Source organism: Numida meleagris, chromosome 1 (assembly GCF_002078875.1).
Source record: "Numida meleagris isolate 19003 breed g44 Domestic line chromosome 1, NumMel1.0, whole genome shotgun sequence".
NCBI lineage: Eukaryota > Metazoa > Chordata > Aves > Galliformes > Numididae > Numida > Numida meleagris.
In genome coordinates this window covers 12667061-12683969 of record NC_034409.1, presented here as the reverse complement: position 1 = coordinate 12683969, position 16909 = coordinate 12667061, and the positions used below count along the sequence as shown (strand labels likewise).

General features: G+C 36.3%; 1 protein-coding gene across 9 annotated transcripts in view; it reads left to right on the top strand.

The window, feature by feature from the left end:
• The window catches only part of FBXL13 (F-box and leucine rich repeat protein 13), a 78410-nt gene continuing 61578 nt past the window's right edge, over window positions 78-16909 (top strand). For 5 of the 9 annotated variants that reach the window (XR_002434316.1, XR_002434317.1, XR_002434318.1 and 2 more), the window contains exons 1-8: window positions 78-222; window positions 5177-5280; window positions 6333-6455; window positions 7207-7297; window positions 8009-8076; window positions 9643-9797; window positions 12222-12331; window positions 14526-14621. Coding sequence is in view for 6 of the 9 variants with exons in the window: in XM_021384522.1 (XP_021240197.1) it covers window positions 148-222; window positions 5177-5280; window positions 6333-6455; window positions 7207-7297; window positions 8009-8076; window positions 9643-9797; window positions 12222-12331; window positions 14526-14621 (822 nt within the window). In the remaining 3 variants the exon portion in view is untranslated. Of the gene's footprint in view, window positions 374-5176; window positions 5281-6332; window positions 6525-7206; window positions 7298-8008; window positions 8077-9642; window positions 9798-12221; window positions 12332-14525; window positions 14622-16909 lie in introns of those variants that run through there. The other 4 variants (XM_021384517.1, XM_021384519.1, XM_021384520.1 and 1 more) reach the window with 4 other exon arrangements.

Below are 16909 nucleotides of genomic sequence, written 5' to 3'. Positions count from 1 at the left end.
CACTCACATACCCCAAGAGGTGCTCCCTGCCCACGCGTTTTCACGGGGAACCAACGCGTGTGGGGAAGGGGCGGGGCGGGGCGGGCAGGCCCGGGGCAGCACCTCGGTCCCGGCCCGTTGCTACGCGACCGCGGGCGCCGCTCGGCCATGGCGGCTCTCCGCAGCGGCGGCCCCGAGCTCCGCGCCTACTTCAGGCGCCACAGCCTCGTCCAGATCTACGAGGTAAAGGGCTCTGCGCGGCCTGACGCATCCCGGCTGCTGGAGGGTCCCGTGTTGGAACAGGAGTAAAGAAGCTTCCGTGAAGTGTCGGGGAGTGGAACTGTGTCACAACGTGATGGGCTCTGCGGTGAACAGTTTGCGGTTTTGTCTTTAGGTTTCTTCGCCATGCTTTTATATTTCTTTAGTTTCTTCTCTTTTTACCTAGCACCCGTGTTTCAGTTTTCTTGAACAAAGATGACGCACAAAGCAGTTTCAGAGGTGCCCTGATATTCTTCAGGTACCAAAATAGACCCGCTTGCAGGCAGCAGTTACAGACAGGATTTCCATGGAAACATTCGTAAAGAAATCTTGAGCCATTTAGAATAATTATAGAGCAGCACACCGGGCAGACTGAGCACTTCTGAGAATCCTTCTCCTGATTGTTTGTTGTGGGTTGTTTTTTCGAAGCTCAGGAAACCAGAAGATGTGTCTGCATAAGAAGGTGAAACTGAAAAATGAAAGAATTAAGGTTCAGATTAAAGAGAGTTTCTTAAGGGAAAGGACTAGTTACAAAATCAGTCTCTGGAAGATCTTTTCATCCTTTTTTTTTTTCTTGTTTCTTCGGTGTTGGTGCTCACTGATGCCTACAAATATTTTTTTTTTGTCATTGTCATTTCTTTATGAGGTTCCAGTATGCTTTGCATGAGGATAAATGAGATGATACTGGCCTTGATATTAAGGCACACCAAAGCTAAGCTGAGATCTATGAACATTTATGCAAACATTCTCAAAATTAAGAAGGATATGGAGTTCTAAAGTGGACATTTTCTTAAGTCATTTATGGTTATGTTGTGGTTTGGACATGATCCACGCGCAGTTGGTGTCCAAATAGTCATGTCCAAATAACTTGGGCTTCCCTGCTGCGTCGGATTCTTTCATTCCTGTGTGATTTCCCTCTTTCAGATCTCATCCAAATTTACTTTAATCAATAACCATAAGACATCAGGCAAAATGAAATCCTGCAAGTTGTATGCATGGGATGACTTCACTGTAGCTGTGTTTGTGCTATGTTAAAATTAGATGTGGACGCAGAGCTGGATCGCTGTTTTTCTGCCATATGACTCAGCTGAATTTTGAAGGATAGATTGCTACTCATTTAGGAATAGGAATGGGAAGGTCAGGGATTATGGCTGGAATGGAGAAGCTTGTGAGAGAAGTCAAGCATCTGGTCAGGGTTAGTGGAAGACTGAAGGTCATGGCCAGGCTTCATAGTTCACACACCCTCCCCTTTCCTTTTTTGCTTTTCTGCTGACAGGGATAGCAACTGTAGACCAGACTTTCTAGGCCTCCAGAAGAGAGAATGCTGGCAATAGTTTTGCCACATTTATACATCTATTTTGGAATCGGTGCTGCTTTACGCTGCAGCCCACCTACTTGGAGCTCTTCCTGGGAATGCAGGCTTTCACCGGCTTTGCCAAAATGCATCCGGTGTACAATGTAGTCTTCTATTGCAGGTAGATTTGAAATAATAATATGTAACATTTATGATACTGCAGTGCCATTTAAGCAAGTTGTCATGGATTATATAAAACGTGTTAGTGTAATTTGAATATACAGTGAGCAGCCAGTACTACAAGGATGAGACTGGGACATAACATTTTGTGGCAACAAATCAAAATAACTAAATTAGTGTATTTCTTGGAAATTTTTTTTTGGTACATTGGCACTCACATGCTACTTGTTGTAATGGTCGTCATCACTGTAAGGCTTAGAAACCTCAGAGACAGCTCAGCACTGTGTGTTGTGCTACATCTAGCAAAAGATGCTCCCTGCCCACGTGCCTCAGAGGCAGCTGGTGAGGCAGCAGGCATTTGTAGGAAACATGTGTGGGCATGAGGAACACAAAGACAGTGAGATCATTACTGGTAAGCAGGAGAGGCAGTAGTCACAGCACATCAAAACTTACAAAGGTCCAGGGCTTTTATCCAAAAGGAATTCGGGGCAAACTTCTTTTTTTGAAATGTGACAGGAAAGCATACAGTCTCTATACTTCAGCAGGTGCTTCTGGAAAAGCACTGCAGATTTTGAGGGTTTGCAGGGAAACAAGAGGCACTGTTAGCAGAACTGGTCTCCGTGGCACCTTGTGATTCTGGATAGCCTATGGGATTTGGGAGAATCATTAGGTTTCATGTTGGTTTTATCTCCAGTAAATTACTCCTGGGTAGATGCTGTGTTGATTTGCGCAGGACTGGGAGTAAGAGAGAATGGGGAGAACATGCAACTGTTAAGAATTTTTGGTAAAAAATGAATCTATTGCATTTGGATTTCCTGATTTTTGAGGTGTAGAACACAGATCTTGAAACTATTTGCTTTCAAAAACATTATAGACAAGACATGGATGTTCTTTTGTCTTCTTAGGGAATGCTTTCTAAGGCACAGCTGACAGTCATCATCCATGTCATCCAGTCATGCTATCTTCTGTTGAAAACAAATGGAAATCACTGTTACAGCATGTCTAACAAACTATGTGTGTGTACCAAGTTCTTTTAATGGCGAAAAAAATGTCACCTCCAAAGAGTTTATAAAACTTACAGAATGATAGAATATCCTGAGTTGAAAGGGACCCAGAAAGATCATTGAGTCCAACCCCTGGCTCCACACAGCACCACCCAAAAGTCAGATCCTGTGTCTGAGAGTGGTGTCCAAACACTTGTTGAGCTCTGGCAGCTTGGGGCTGTGCCCACTGCCCTGGGCAGCCTGTTCCATGCCCACCACCCTCTGGAGCAGAACCTTTCCCTGATATCCAACCTGACACTCCCTGAACTTCTTGGATATCAAATGTTTTTATTCAAATGACAGAACTGCTGATTGTCAGTAGCTTTGTATTCCGCACAGTGCTATTGTGTGGAATAGAAAGTAAGGAGTAAGAATAAATTTGAAGGTATGAGTGTATTTTTATCAGTCATTAAATGTATGCAGAAAGGGAGAGTAAGTTGAATAGAAGACTTGAAGACCAGCTTATACTTGGCTGTTGTGGATTTTCTGTGTGTTACACCTTTCATAATGTTGAAAGGAAAAGAAAGCTGCTTGTGTTCACATCAAGGGGAAAAAGAAAAGAGCGTAAATGAAACTTACACTAGTAACTGGAATTCATATGGCAGACAGTTACTGGGTTGAGCCAGGAGAGGGAGTAGCTGAACAGCCTTGGGATTGGCTTTGGGAAGTCTGTCGGTAGAAGAGCTTGTGAAGAAAGCTATTTAAATGCATAGATAATATTTAAAATGGTATTATCTGTCATGAATGACAGCAGTAACTGTTAGATTTATAATGTTTTCTTAATATAGTCCACCATCGAGATATACATTGAAAATTGCGTTTGTATTAAGAACATCAAAGAGATGCTATGGTTGTAATCAGTGGGTTGATAAATGTTACTAAATATTCAAGGTGTGTAAACCGAAGACAGTTGCCTTTCATTGTCTGTGCATAAAAGATGTTTTGTTTTGCCTTATTATATTGGTCTTAACTGGTGAGCATATAAAGAAACAGCACATACTCATGGCCAAAAGTCTCCATTGTTGTGCTTCTATGTTATAACTCTCAGTGATCTCTCTCCTGAAACTGCTCTGCAGTTGCAAATCATTTGAGTTGGTACAGTGAGAAAGCTGTTACATTCTGATATTGAGTTGATCTATCACATATGTTGCAATTGCTTCAGATATTTCTTTTTTTATATATTTAGGTTTTTTTTATATTTAGTTATTTATACTGATCAGTTGTATTACAGTAATAAGATGGGAAAATCAACATGGATGTTGAAGTATTTTCACCCATGAGGTGCATACGTAAACAGAAATGGTTTGGAAAAATTAAAGATAAGCGGCGGGGGTTTGGAACTTGATGATCCTTGGCTTCCCTTCCAATCCAAGCCATTCTATGATTCTGTGATTCTATGATACTATGATAGTGAGTTGCACAGTCAGAATTTGGGTGATGAACTTCCAGAGGTTAGACCAGACTCTGAATAGCAGAAATTAGAGTTAGAGAGTTAGCACCATCCAGCTGCACCATGGAGAACTGCCGTAGTGAGAAGTGGGTTGAGACAAAGAAAAGCAAGTTTTGAAGGGTCAGGGCTGGAAGAAAATCGAAAAATTCAGTTGCTGCTTTTGTGATAACTGTTAAGAGCTAGTTTATTGATAACCAGCAGAGGGAACTATAAACAACAGAGTGCATCCCAGGATAACATCTTTTGCTTTAATGTAGATTAATATCTCATTAAAGATACACAGTCATGTTCTGAAATTTTTACCTGGAAATAAAAACTTTCTAGTTTATAGTGTTCATTTAAATAACCAAAGTTTGCCCGTATGCTTTTAAATATCAATATGATTTAGAAGTTCTTTCTGTATGTGAGCTCACAATCCAAAAATAAATGAGCTATAGATTTTAGATGAAGACAGCTGAACACAAGTGAGAAAAACTGTTCCTCAGTTATTCTGCAGCACTGCTAAAATGTAATAAAAATTAGAAAATTTTATTATCATCTGTATTTTGTTTTCAGTGTATTTTACAGAGTTGATATCTGGTCATGCTTCTTAATTCACCATATGCTGTACTGCACAGAATTAATCTTGCTTTAAATGCTGTTTTTTGTTAGATAATGAAAGTATCCAGTCTTATGGATGTTCTTTCTTGAATGCATATTAAAAATTGAAATTCTTAGTAGGAATATTTATGTAAATACCATGTATTTTATTACTGTCCTACGCCCAATACTTTGAAGTCTAGCAACTGAAATATGCTGATATATGCAATTTTCTATTTAAGATATAAATTAAAGGTAAGCAATAAAAAAAAAGCTTTTATTTTACAGTATTTTAAAAGTAACTTGCAATCTTGAGTTTATTTTAGTGGTTTCACATCTAGATGAACCTTTACTATTATCACAAAGGCATTGATTTGTAGTTTCTTTTTGCAGGCTTTACTTTGTGGTGTAATTGTTATGCGTCCAGAAGACCCACTTATATTTTTAGAGGAAAAGCTCAGAGAAATAATGGAGAAGGGAATAGATGATGTTTTATGGTATGTATTAAATGTTTGTGTGTGTGCAATGTGGTTTATAATGTTGAACCTGGCCTTTTAAAACATGCTAATGCCACAGTGTCTACTGTGTAGACTGCAAGTTAAAAGTAAATATTAATGGCACGTGATATTGCAGATACAGTGAGACCAATGTTGGCAGTAACATGAAAATAGGATTTAGAGTTTTGCATTAGTTTTGAATATTTAAGGTTGTTCTTACTCTTTTTTGAAGTATGTTCAGTTCTCATAAAAGCTCATGTACAGCTCATGTGGAAGTTAGTTTCCCCTCCTGCTTTAGCTTTTGCATATAAGTAAGGAATTTCATGGTTCGGATGAGTTTCTATAAGTATACAATCTCTGGGCTTACAAATTCTAGTCTGTTGAAGGTTTTGTATATTGGGAAAAAGTCTTCAGTTGGTGCAGAGGAAAGAGAAGAAGCTGTACTGATATTTACCTTGACACGAGTCACTAAGCAGATACAGTACCCTCTTTTTTTCACTAACTGGACTTCATCCAATAATGCAGTTTCATTTGTAGGTGTCACAGCTGTGCAGTAATGGAGTCTGATATTGTATGATACCATCAGGACTAGGATTAGGCCATGAAAAAAGCTTTAAATATTGGGAAGAACATCTGAGATTGTAACATAAGGGAACAAGAGGAGAAGAAAAAATGAACAAAAGTTTGTAGCACTATGATCAAAAATTCGGAGAATGAAAGAGCTTTGGACAGGAAGGAGATGGAACATTTTAATTCAATATGAATTAAATTTTGTGTTACATGTAAAGTCTATACTATGTAATTATTATTATTTTTTTTAAGTTTCACTTAGTAGGATCTTCTGTCATGGATGTAACCTTTTAGTAAGGGACTGCTCTGCTGAGATACTGAGTTCTGCAGAACAGCTCATCATTGTCGGAAAACTGCCATTGAGTATTTGCATTAACTCTGTACTGGGAGCAAATCTACCAATACCAAACCAGTGAAGCACCCAAGGACTTACTTGCTCACATATTCTGTGCGTGTGTCACTTTTGTTCAAGTTCTTTGTAGGAGGTGGATCCTTACTCACTGGGCCCACCTAAGCAGGGATCTCAGGTGCTGCCTGGAGCCCAGCCACTCCGCATGCTCTCAGGCTGACTTTGGTACCTTATGGTCACAGACGAAGTCATTGCAGTGAGTGATGCAGATTTGTGCCCTCATTGTATCCTTTCCACAGTGTAACAGAATTTCTAATATCACAGGGTACGTCAGCAGCCTGAACCACAGTGATGAGGTTTTGTTGGTAATGTTTATAATGTCTTTCCTAAAAGTTGAAAAATAATTTGATTTATCCTTTAATTTTAGTAAATACTTTTCATTTCCATGTTTGTTGTGGGCTCATAATGTAGTCTTTTAAAATTAATTTTGGTTCTTGAATGTGTTGTCTGTATTTTAAAATGAAAACAAAACAGTTTACCTACCATCATACATACCATCAGACATCAGTTTACGTACCATCAGACATACCATCATCTGCCTATAACAGAAGGAAACATTACTACAAGTACTGAAAATTTGAGATGTCTGTTAATTCAATATTAAGATGAGAAACAAAATAGTACGATCTTATTGAAAATGGCTGATGTTACATTGAATGTATTAAGCTCTATTTTTCACAGTATTTCAAAATTACCCTAAAAGTAACAATAAAATGTGGTCATTTGTTTTTGTATTTTGCAAATGTTTTAAAATGTGCCCTTTTGTTAGTTGTAATTGAGGTGATACAGGTCTTAATCTTTTTAGTAATAAAGTGTATTTTGTAACAATAATCTATTAACTACAGAGAAAAGATATATTTTCTTTTCAGGATACTGTAATGTATAATATAATTTGGTTATCCTTAATGTAATGATTACATTTAATGTAATTTCCTTCCCTTTTGAAGGTATCTGTGTACTGATTCATCTTTACACCCAAAATTGAAGAGGATTTCAGAAACACACCTGAACACACTTTTTGGAGAAGATGCACAACTGGTAAAAATCATTGAATATATTATATGCATTAACTCTGTACTGTGAACAAATCTAGTACCAAATAACTCAAATTCTGTTTTTAAGATTTTCTCATGCTATTTTTTAAAAATATCTGATGTCAGAAAAACAATCCTTTGTGTTTCTCTCTATTGAATCTGATTTGTCTTCTTCCAAAAATTAATGTCATCAGAGGTGAGCATAGCATCTAGGGAGATATTCTTAAAATAAAAGATCATAGCTCCTAGTCTTAAACAATTTTGCTTTTTTAGAAGTTCAAACAGGATTACTAGAATAAATATGGGCTAAACTCATGTAACAAATGGTGTACATAGTAATGAATCACGGACAGATTTATGCAGAGAGTATTTATTTAATTTGCTTAATTACTGGATAAAGTCAATCTGTTGAAGAGACAATTTGAAGGATAAATATAATTTCAGTTAGATTAAGCCCTCCCTCAAGAACTCACATTACTTTTGCTTCATATGCTGAGTTAGCTCTTCCTTTAATTCTGTGTATAAAAACAGAGGTATGACTTGGCAGCGGAAGTGCTTCTAACTGTAAACGGAAAATAATACTTGAACATTCATCTCTTTAAAATAGATACTTTAATTTGCACATGGACAATATGAGTTCGTATTTTTGTCTGATTTTTAACTATTCATAATACAGAACTGTTTTGTGTACTAATGCCATAAATGAATTGTTTAGATGACTGAAGAATTATGTGCCAAAGCTTGGAACTTTTATAGCAGAAACTTAATGAAGCTGTATTTTGGGTAAGTATACGCATTTTACATATAAGTCAGGAAAATCGTAGGAAACATCTTTTATCAAAGGCATGCCTATGTAATTCTGTGGGGTGAGGAAATGGTTTTCATTTTAATGGAACAAAATAGAGAGAGATCAGAAATGTCAGTTTGGTTTTATTTTTTCTTCAGCAATGCTATTTTATGTTAAAACTAGTAAATTCCATTTCAGACTGGACCAAAGTCTGTTGACACTTCTGTATTTTGATCAACTCTATTTGTCAGGGATATGTTAATGCACCCAAGAATAAAGGTATAATTTGAGTTTAAGTCTGAAAGTAATAGATCTGGGTTCTCTTCTGCTCTTTTTTCAGTTTCCTCTGTACTTAGCTGTAGGTAGTTTATACTTTTGATAATCCCCCTTTTCCTCTCAAAAAGTGAGGATAATACATCGGTATCTTGTAAAATACAATAATCACAAATAAACATGTTGACTAGTTTCTTTGTTATAGGCACGTGTATCAAAATTTAATAAACTTTCATTTAGAATGGATTAGATTAGAGATTTAACAATGCCATTTTATTTTGGAAATCATAGAGTGCTAATTATATCTGATGTACAACTTTGTTAGAAACTCTAGTGTAAATTCTTGCTAAGAATGACAGCATCATAGGATTGGTAGGGAGGTCAATGTTTTGCAAGCTGTATCTAGGTTAGGCTTGGTGAGCATTTTTTGTAGGCTGATTTTAGTGATCTTAAAGATCACAAGTGTTGGAGACATGACAGCCTCTGCTGCCAGTTTATTCCAGGACTTCATAATCCTTTCTACTGGAAATATTTCCTCATAGCTGAATTTTCCTTGCTGCAAGGAAATTTTTGTCGTGTACACCAGGGACATGGACAGCTATTCCTTTTTCATTTACAGCAGCATTTTGAAGATTGTCTGAGCTAACAGGTTTTTTAAAATTATCATAGAAGTTGGACTGCAGCAATAGAATGTTTCATTCATTAATGCATCCATTATATTTTTATAATCCAAAATGAGAGAGATTTTGGCAAATGCAAGTGATCTGATAAGGTCTAATTTATTCAATAGCCCTTTCAGAAAATCAGATGAGGAGAAATACTATATTTTAATGTATCAGTGACATTAAACCTAATCACGTCTTATTACTTCACATAGAACAGAAATGAGATTTTTAGCAAAGTTTAAATTGTTAGTAACAAAAAATAACCTTTTTAGTTGCCAGTTCAGAGGAACACTTCAGCAAATGCTTGCATTTATGGATTTATTTGTATAAATACTCATATAAATAAAGAATAGTGTATGAAAGCATGGTATATGGTGGTGAAACCAAGCAGGTTTTTATTGTTTGGTAATGGAGAATATTGAGAAAAAATAGAAAATTTATTAAAATGAATAACTACCAATGTATATTTTATTTAAATTAAGTAAAAAACAGGATTTATATTCAGAAATTTATATTGATGAGCTTGACTGCTTTGTGTTTCAAAGCAAACTGCTGTTTTATAGATTTTACTGCATTCAAGTTGGGTTAGCTGTGCTAAATTATTCATTCTGTTTCATAATTCAGAGGATGGATAAAATACAATCTGCTGAAAAAGAACAAAAGAAAAAAGGCAGAGCAGAAGATGGCTCTAGCAGTAGTTCATTATAACGTCCAAATATTAAAACCAGTTATACAGAAGTGGAGCATGTGGGTTCAGATTCACAAGGAAAAAACTGCATGTAAGTCTACACAGCTGTTCTGCATAAGAGAAAAATACATGTTATATAAGAGAAAATTATGGTGCATTAAATAAATGTTCTTGTCCAATGATTTATCTGTCTTTTTGCTGGGTTGTATTGCAAGATGCTGTTTGTTGACTGGTCTGTGGCTACTTGGTTCTGTGAGTGCCATGAAAAGGAGTGTTTCCGTGAATTGCTTTGCTGGGGCAAGTGATGGTGGTACACTTCTATAAAGATTGAGTAGTGATGCTGATGCAAAGCAGGCCTGGGATGTGGTAGGAAAGTGGAGTATATGTCAGAAGTACAGGGTGCAGTGAACCAGTATTCTTTTCTGGGAAGAGTACAGTGATAGGGATAGAGTGGGAGGGATCACGAAGTCATAGTCTTGGCTTCACCTGGAGAGAATTCTTCATAGGAGGTGGAGAAGGCGCAAAGATCAAAATTTAAAAAAAAAAAAAGTCAGGAAACAGGAAAAAATACATACCTTCTTTGCCCTGCCTGAGGTTTTATGTTCCACAGATCCTGTGGGTATGTTTGCTTATTTATTTATTTTTAACGTCTCCATGTAACAGCAACTCTAAACATAGATACTATTAACATGAATCCTCTCAAATAGAAGTTCTGTAAAAGTGAAGATTGGGCCAAAAGTGCTACCTGTAGCTATGGGTTTATGCTCATATAGTTATGTATGGCTAAAACACTGCTTTTACAGAGCTGGAGTGCCACATCATTGTCTACCCTAGCCAGTTTTCAGAGCTTTCCTGTTCTTTCCTATTACTAACTTCTTTCTTCTCTTTTAAGTATTACTTTCAAATGAGGCAGCTTTTGTTAATTCTAAATTCATAGAAGCAGGGGAGGCATCTGTAATGCGTAATTACACAATATATTTCCTTATATGGCATCTGGATAAACTCCATTCAGTGTGCCGGTAGCAATATAACTGTTTGTCAGGTTGCACTGTAAACAAGTTAACTGGAATGACTGAGAATTAAGAAAAAGAGAAGAAGAAAGAGTAGAAAAAATGTTGATTTTTTGTCTTGAATAAAATTTGATGACTTTTGGGGTCTGTTTATAGTAGCAGTCTGTTTCACTATGACCCGAACCAAGGAAGGAGAGATGTGTGGAAAAAGTTCAAGTCTGAGCCATGTGTTTTGAGAAGGGGTTAGAGGAGCATGCCAATGTGCTGTTAGACCCTGACTGATTTACACCAGGGCATGCTGATGTAGGTGCAGTTTAAAGTTGCTTTGCAACCATGGGAGTTTTTGTCTGCCTCCTTGGGTCTTCTAGATAATGAAAGTTTGGTATTGTTTTTCAGGAATTTGCCCTGCAAATCTTTCTGATTTCTTTAACTGTCAGATTACATAGCATAAAGAGTTAGTAAAGTTTATAATTAAAGTGTAAAATGTACACTTGCTAAAGTATATAACTAAATAATATCTTAACAGAGATTCCCTAGAATCCACAGTGTATGATCATGACTCATTTAACAGAAAACGGCCTGTTATCCATGTGTCTCAAATCTGACACAATGTTAGTTTTTACACAAACAAAAATGTGTTTTAAATATTCCTTTATAATCATTTGTTTTATTTTAGTAGTAGAATTTCAAGACTTTTTTTTTGTTAAAAAAAATAGTAGACAAGTGATTCTATAGTGTGTATTTAACATATCAAATTTTTAATTTTACATCTTTAATGATGACTTATTTTTTTTGCGGAAAATTGCACTTATCTCACTTCTCTTATCTTTTAGTAGCTATGAAGTGTATTTTTCCATTGCATTTGCAACACATTTTACATACAGAAGGACAACTACTATAGTTTGTTTTTTAACTGGTGCCTTGGACTAACGGAAACTCAATTTCTTCAAACTTTTCTTAAAATTACTTTTTTTTTTTAGTTTGCATTGATTCATCATGAACTTGTGATCTTTTGTATACTGTTTTACTCACACTTAATATCCCCTATTCTTTTTTGTATGCTTAATACTTTAGTGTAACACTTGGTCCCTAACTTTACTTGTTCTTATGACTTGACTTCTATGCTATCTGAAATATTATTAAAGTTTTCTTTATAGCATTTGATTTCACAGAGCTCTCTATGCATCCTGTAGCTCCAGGATGAAATCACTGGGTAGTCTGGTAGTTCAAAATGTAGATCAGTAATGTCTTATACACAACTCTGGTAAATAGGAATTATGTCATGTTTATGCTTTGCAGTCAAACTCAAAATCCTATTGCAAATGTGTTAGTTATATCTATTGTAGAGAATTGTTACTTATTTCCTTACAAAAGCTGAGCTGAATGGTTGTGTTTTTTTGTTTTTGAAATACAGTTCAATAGATGGTCATTCCTCTAAAGCATTTAAATGATACGCTTCTTTTTTACTTATCTTCACATTAATTGTGATTATGTATATTTTTTAGTAGCAGCAAGCAGACTGCAAGAGATCTTTAACAAAATAAATTTAAGTGCTGTCTTGAAAGCTTGGCATGCAGAGGCCCACAGTTCTTCGAGAACTAATGCATATTTTGAGGTAAGCAGTGGCATATTTTAAATATAAGCTCCATGATTAAGGATTACCTCCATTAATTCCAACTGTTATGGAAAAGCAGCTAAATTATTATTAAATGAAGTAATTTACTGTACTGCTGCTAATACTGATGCTTAGTAATTATGATGTTTGGGAAGCAGAACATTACCTCCATGATTCTAGGTATCGTTCCATGAGTAGAAGTCTAGTCATATCAAAAGCAGCAAAAAAGGGTTGACAGTTGTTGTTTATTATCAATGATGTCCCTGGCTTGGATCAGATTGTTGATGTCTTAGGAGCAATGTTACCCACTGAGGTGATAATCAGTAGTGAGGATGCTTCTGGACCCCAGCCCCAGTATCCAAGAGGTGTAGACTCAAACACAGCAAGGAGAGGCCTTTGGGAGCTCATTCGCTCCCCAGAAGGGTGGGGTAGCCAAAATGGGGAATCACCTGAGAGTAGGCAGCACGTGGACAGCCCGTTATGCCCCACATTCCAACAGCCCTATCTAATCTCACTGTAAGAAATAGAGTCATACTTGTCATTTCTGGGAATATTTTTCCTGCCAGGGAAGAGAATGCTATAGCATGCTGTGATGCTCGGCAGGTAGTGTGTGTGGAAGGAGAGTGATGAGAACTGTAAGACCCAGTCACAGCTGATGGCATGGAGATTCCAAAAATCATGCTCACACAGATAGAATTCTTCTACTGTTTGCCTCCTTTGGCTTCTCCACCTACAGAAGGGATTGGTCAGAATGGAAATAAGCTTTTAACAGTTTAGCCACTGTTGGCTACCGGACACCAGTTGCCAAATACTTTCTGGTGAAAGCCTATTGTCAGTCCTGATTCTTCTCTATTAGCTCAAATTAGTTAGCTGACTCTTGATTTTATTTTTATTTCTTGTCCCTCTCATTCTATATTCTGTTTTCTAGCTGGTATATTAACATGCCTAAAAAGTTAGTCTGTCTGGATTGCATCTACAAAAGATGTCCTGTTTCTGGAGTGTGTCAGGGCATACCCAGGACATAACATTCTTGAAATTCTTTCCATTCATAATAGCAGATATAAGGATTGGTTTGACGTCCATAACTGAATCAGAATGCGTATAGTGGAAAGCACATAAATGAATCCACATATTTTGATTACTATAGAATTTTGTATTGTGTACAGTATTGCAGGCATTTTGGGAGCAATTACGTTGCCTAAACGTGGGCTTCAGATGTAACTCAATATACCTTGGATATCTCAGGCAAGGCTAGACTAGACAGACCTCCAGCTCAATGCCCCAGAAATTCAAGAATCCTCTATGAATCATGTAGATTTGCAAAATACCTATTTTTCTGTAGATATTTTGGATAACCCAGGACATCTGAGATGACCCTGACTGACCCTAAAATGCAGTGTTAAGCGTTAATGATTATAATACATAATAAACTTAATGGGTAGAAGGACTCATTGCTACTAAGGAGCAAAAAAAATTTAATACTGGGAATTACACTCTAAAGGTCATTATTTTGGTTTGCTCTATTCTTTCTGGCTTTTCCTTTCCTCTGTTTTCTTTTCCTTCCCATTTTCTTTGTTCCTAATTTTTCCCTTCTTCCATATTTCTTCCTTTTTTTCTCATCTTTTCCCTTTAACAACATTCAAATGAAAAGACAAACAAATGAACCAACCAACCAAAAAAAAAAAAAAACAACCCAACACTTTATAACCCCTGAAGCTATTCTGTTTATAGAACTAAAATATAAAACAAAAATGAGATTCAGTGTTACTCCTGTGTAGAGATCACAGTTCTTCAGACAGAGCATTTCATGTTGGTCTTTTCTTGCAGTATACATTGTTGTATACAATATAACGACAGATTTTAGTAGTGATATCTTTTGAAGACTTCTCTTAAAAATGTGTGTGTTTCTGTCATGTTGTACATGGAAACTAGTGTACACAATGTTTTAATTTGGAAATGCAGATGTTTCCCATGTTTCTATACTGCATTGCTACAATGCAAATCATGAGATGTGCTCCAATATTGTAATTATTCTCAGTAATAGCAGTTAGAAATGTTCACAGTTATCTAACTATATGTAATTACATTTAGCAGATTTCCATTTTTGGTAATATTTCTGAATATTTAGAAGTATTCAAAAGTTTGAATCTGCAGTTATTTTAACATTGTACTTTTCTTGTACCATCTTTTTCAGAGTCTGGCAAAGGAAAGTCAGAAAGGCTTTTCTGATTCAAATAATCTTACTATCAAACGTAAAACATACCATTTCCCAGAAAAAGCTTTACTACAGGTTTGTGATAAATCGAACACCTCTGATGTACTAATTAATTTTTGTGTGTATATTTTATTTTTTGTTGATATGCTTGTGTGATGAGAACAAAGCGTCCTGACTACATTTTTCTAGCTGCTTCAATTTGAGTCAGATGCAGTCTCTGAAAGATGGAGGTATTCTTTTCTTTAATGTCAGGTAAGTGTGAATTATACACCCCATTCTGACATCCAGAAGCTTCTACAAACTGAGGAAGAACAAGAAATCAGGAAATCTGCTGGGGAGACAGAGACTGGAACTCCTGAGAGAAGTAAAAGGGCTTGTTTGCAGTGGGTAGGTGCTCTTGATCCATGTCCTGAAGCGGTTTATTTTCTCAAAGATAAGACTGTATGGAGATTATACAGCTCCGTAAGACTGTGCTAGCTCTGAAAGCAAGACTAGAGGAGGAGAATCTACTGCAAATAGGGAGAAATTTCTTTCCAGTTTGTTTAAATTTGTTTGTTTGTTGAGAAGGCTGCTTTGTTCAGTATTTTTGTGCCTTTACAAAATGTAGCTTGTTAATATGGTAACTTCTAGAAGAGGAGCTACTTCTACCCAGATGCAGGAAGCTCCAGATAAAAAAGAGTCTTTGTCTTTAGACTGGTAAAAATGTGTATAATCAATAGCACTTAATCTGTGGCAACATTTAAGAAAAACAACAAAATTATTAAACTTTGGATGTAAGACCTTCAGTTTTAGAGGACAGTTTAACTAAGTTACAGATTTGTCACTGTAAGTAATTGTTGTTATGTGATACACTGTAAGTGCGTGTAAGTAAATGTTGTCTTCTGTAGCTTATGTAGAAGCTTTAATTTGTCCTATCATCTCTCTTTGCTAATTTAACACTGAGAAAGCATTTAAGTGGTATTTCAGTAAAGCATTTTTTTTTTCTTTTAAATAGTATGGACTATGAAGTATAGTGAACTCAAAATTTATTTTTTATCCAACAAATCCTAAAACCCAAAAACGGATACTTAATTTTAATCATGTGCCTAATGCCACTGAAGTCACGGGAAACTTGAATCTGTAAGCCTTTGCTAAATCACGTACGTAGTTCTAGTGCTGTCATGCATATACAACACAGGGAGACCTTACTCACCAAAAAACAACATCCTTTAATTCTTACTGATGTCATTTATATGATTTCCACTATTGGTGCATGTGGTTTTCATGAACGTGAGATTGGTTTATTTTGGCCAGGTCCATCAGTGGGGTCCATCTGTGCTATTTTCATAGTACTGGCTCATTCACTAACCCGTGAATTTCTGCTGTCAAATGATTCAGCCATGGGCCCCTTCCAGCAGCAGTAACATCTCTCCTAAAGAACTTGGGAATCATAATACTCATACCTCTAATTACTCAGACATGGGTACAAGTTAAGTTGGTCTGAGCGCTTTTTCTAAAACAAAGCATGTTTCCTCCCATAGAAGTGTAAACTCCAATAGAACAGAGGGAGAGATTAATTTTCTGTATGAGAAGTAAAATGAACAAAATTTGATCTACAGGGCCACATCCTAAGGTTCCATTTCTTAGTGAGATAATATTATATGCTAAAATGATTATATATGCTGCAGCAATATGTAGAAGATAATATTATATAAGACATTATTATTGCATGTATCAATACCTATCAGACTTTTCATAGCTATAAATAAGTAACTGATCAAATTTGCAGGAAGTCTGAGGTCTGCAATAGCATTCTTTCTTCATTAAAAAAATCCTGTGGTAATGTAATCTTTCTGTTAGTTCCATAACGAAAAATATGGACAGTAGCAGTCCTTATTTTCCAGTTTGGGAGAGAGTTGTTTCTTTTGTCTTAATCCTCAAGCCCTGTTTTTTCAACATCCAAATCATGAGCTCAAAGTGTGTTACTCTTGTTAAGCGCCTCATCTGTTTTGACTTAGAGGCACTTATCTCAAAGCAAATTTGATAGCAGTTACTTATGGCTTAAAGTTATTTACAGCTGTATTGGATAATGTATGTAAATTTCTGTCACAAAATGTGAGATTCAGCTTGTAGGCTGAGACCTCGAAAGATAAAGTTCTATCTATAAGCTGAAAACTAGTCAGCTGAGCATGTACAGCCATTGGTGTGACCTACAAATAAGCAGTGTGGTGTAGCGGTTTTATTCTGCCAACTGCATCTCACTTGAGAAGTAAAATCATTGTTACTAATAGTTCAAACAGGAAAGATTAACTACTTACCTTATACTGCCTGTAGTTCTTTGGAGAGGGTAAAGTTGGAGGTGCATTCTTTTTCTTTACTTAGTT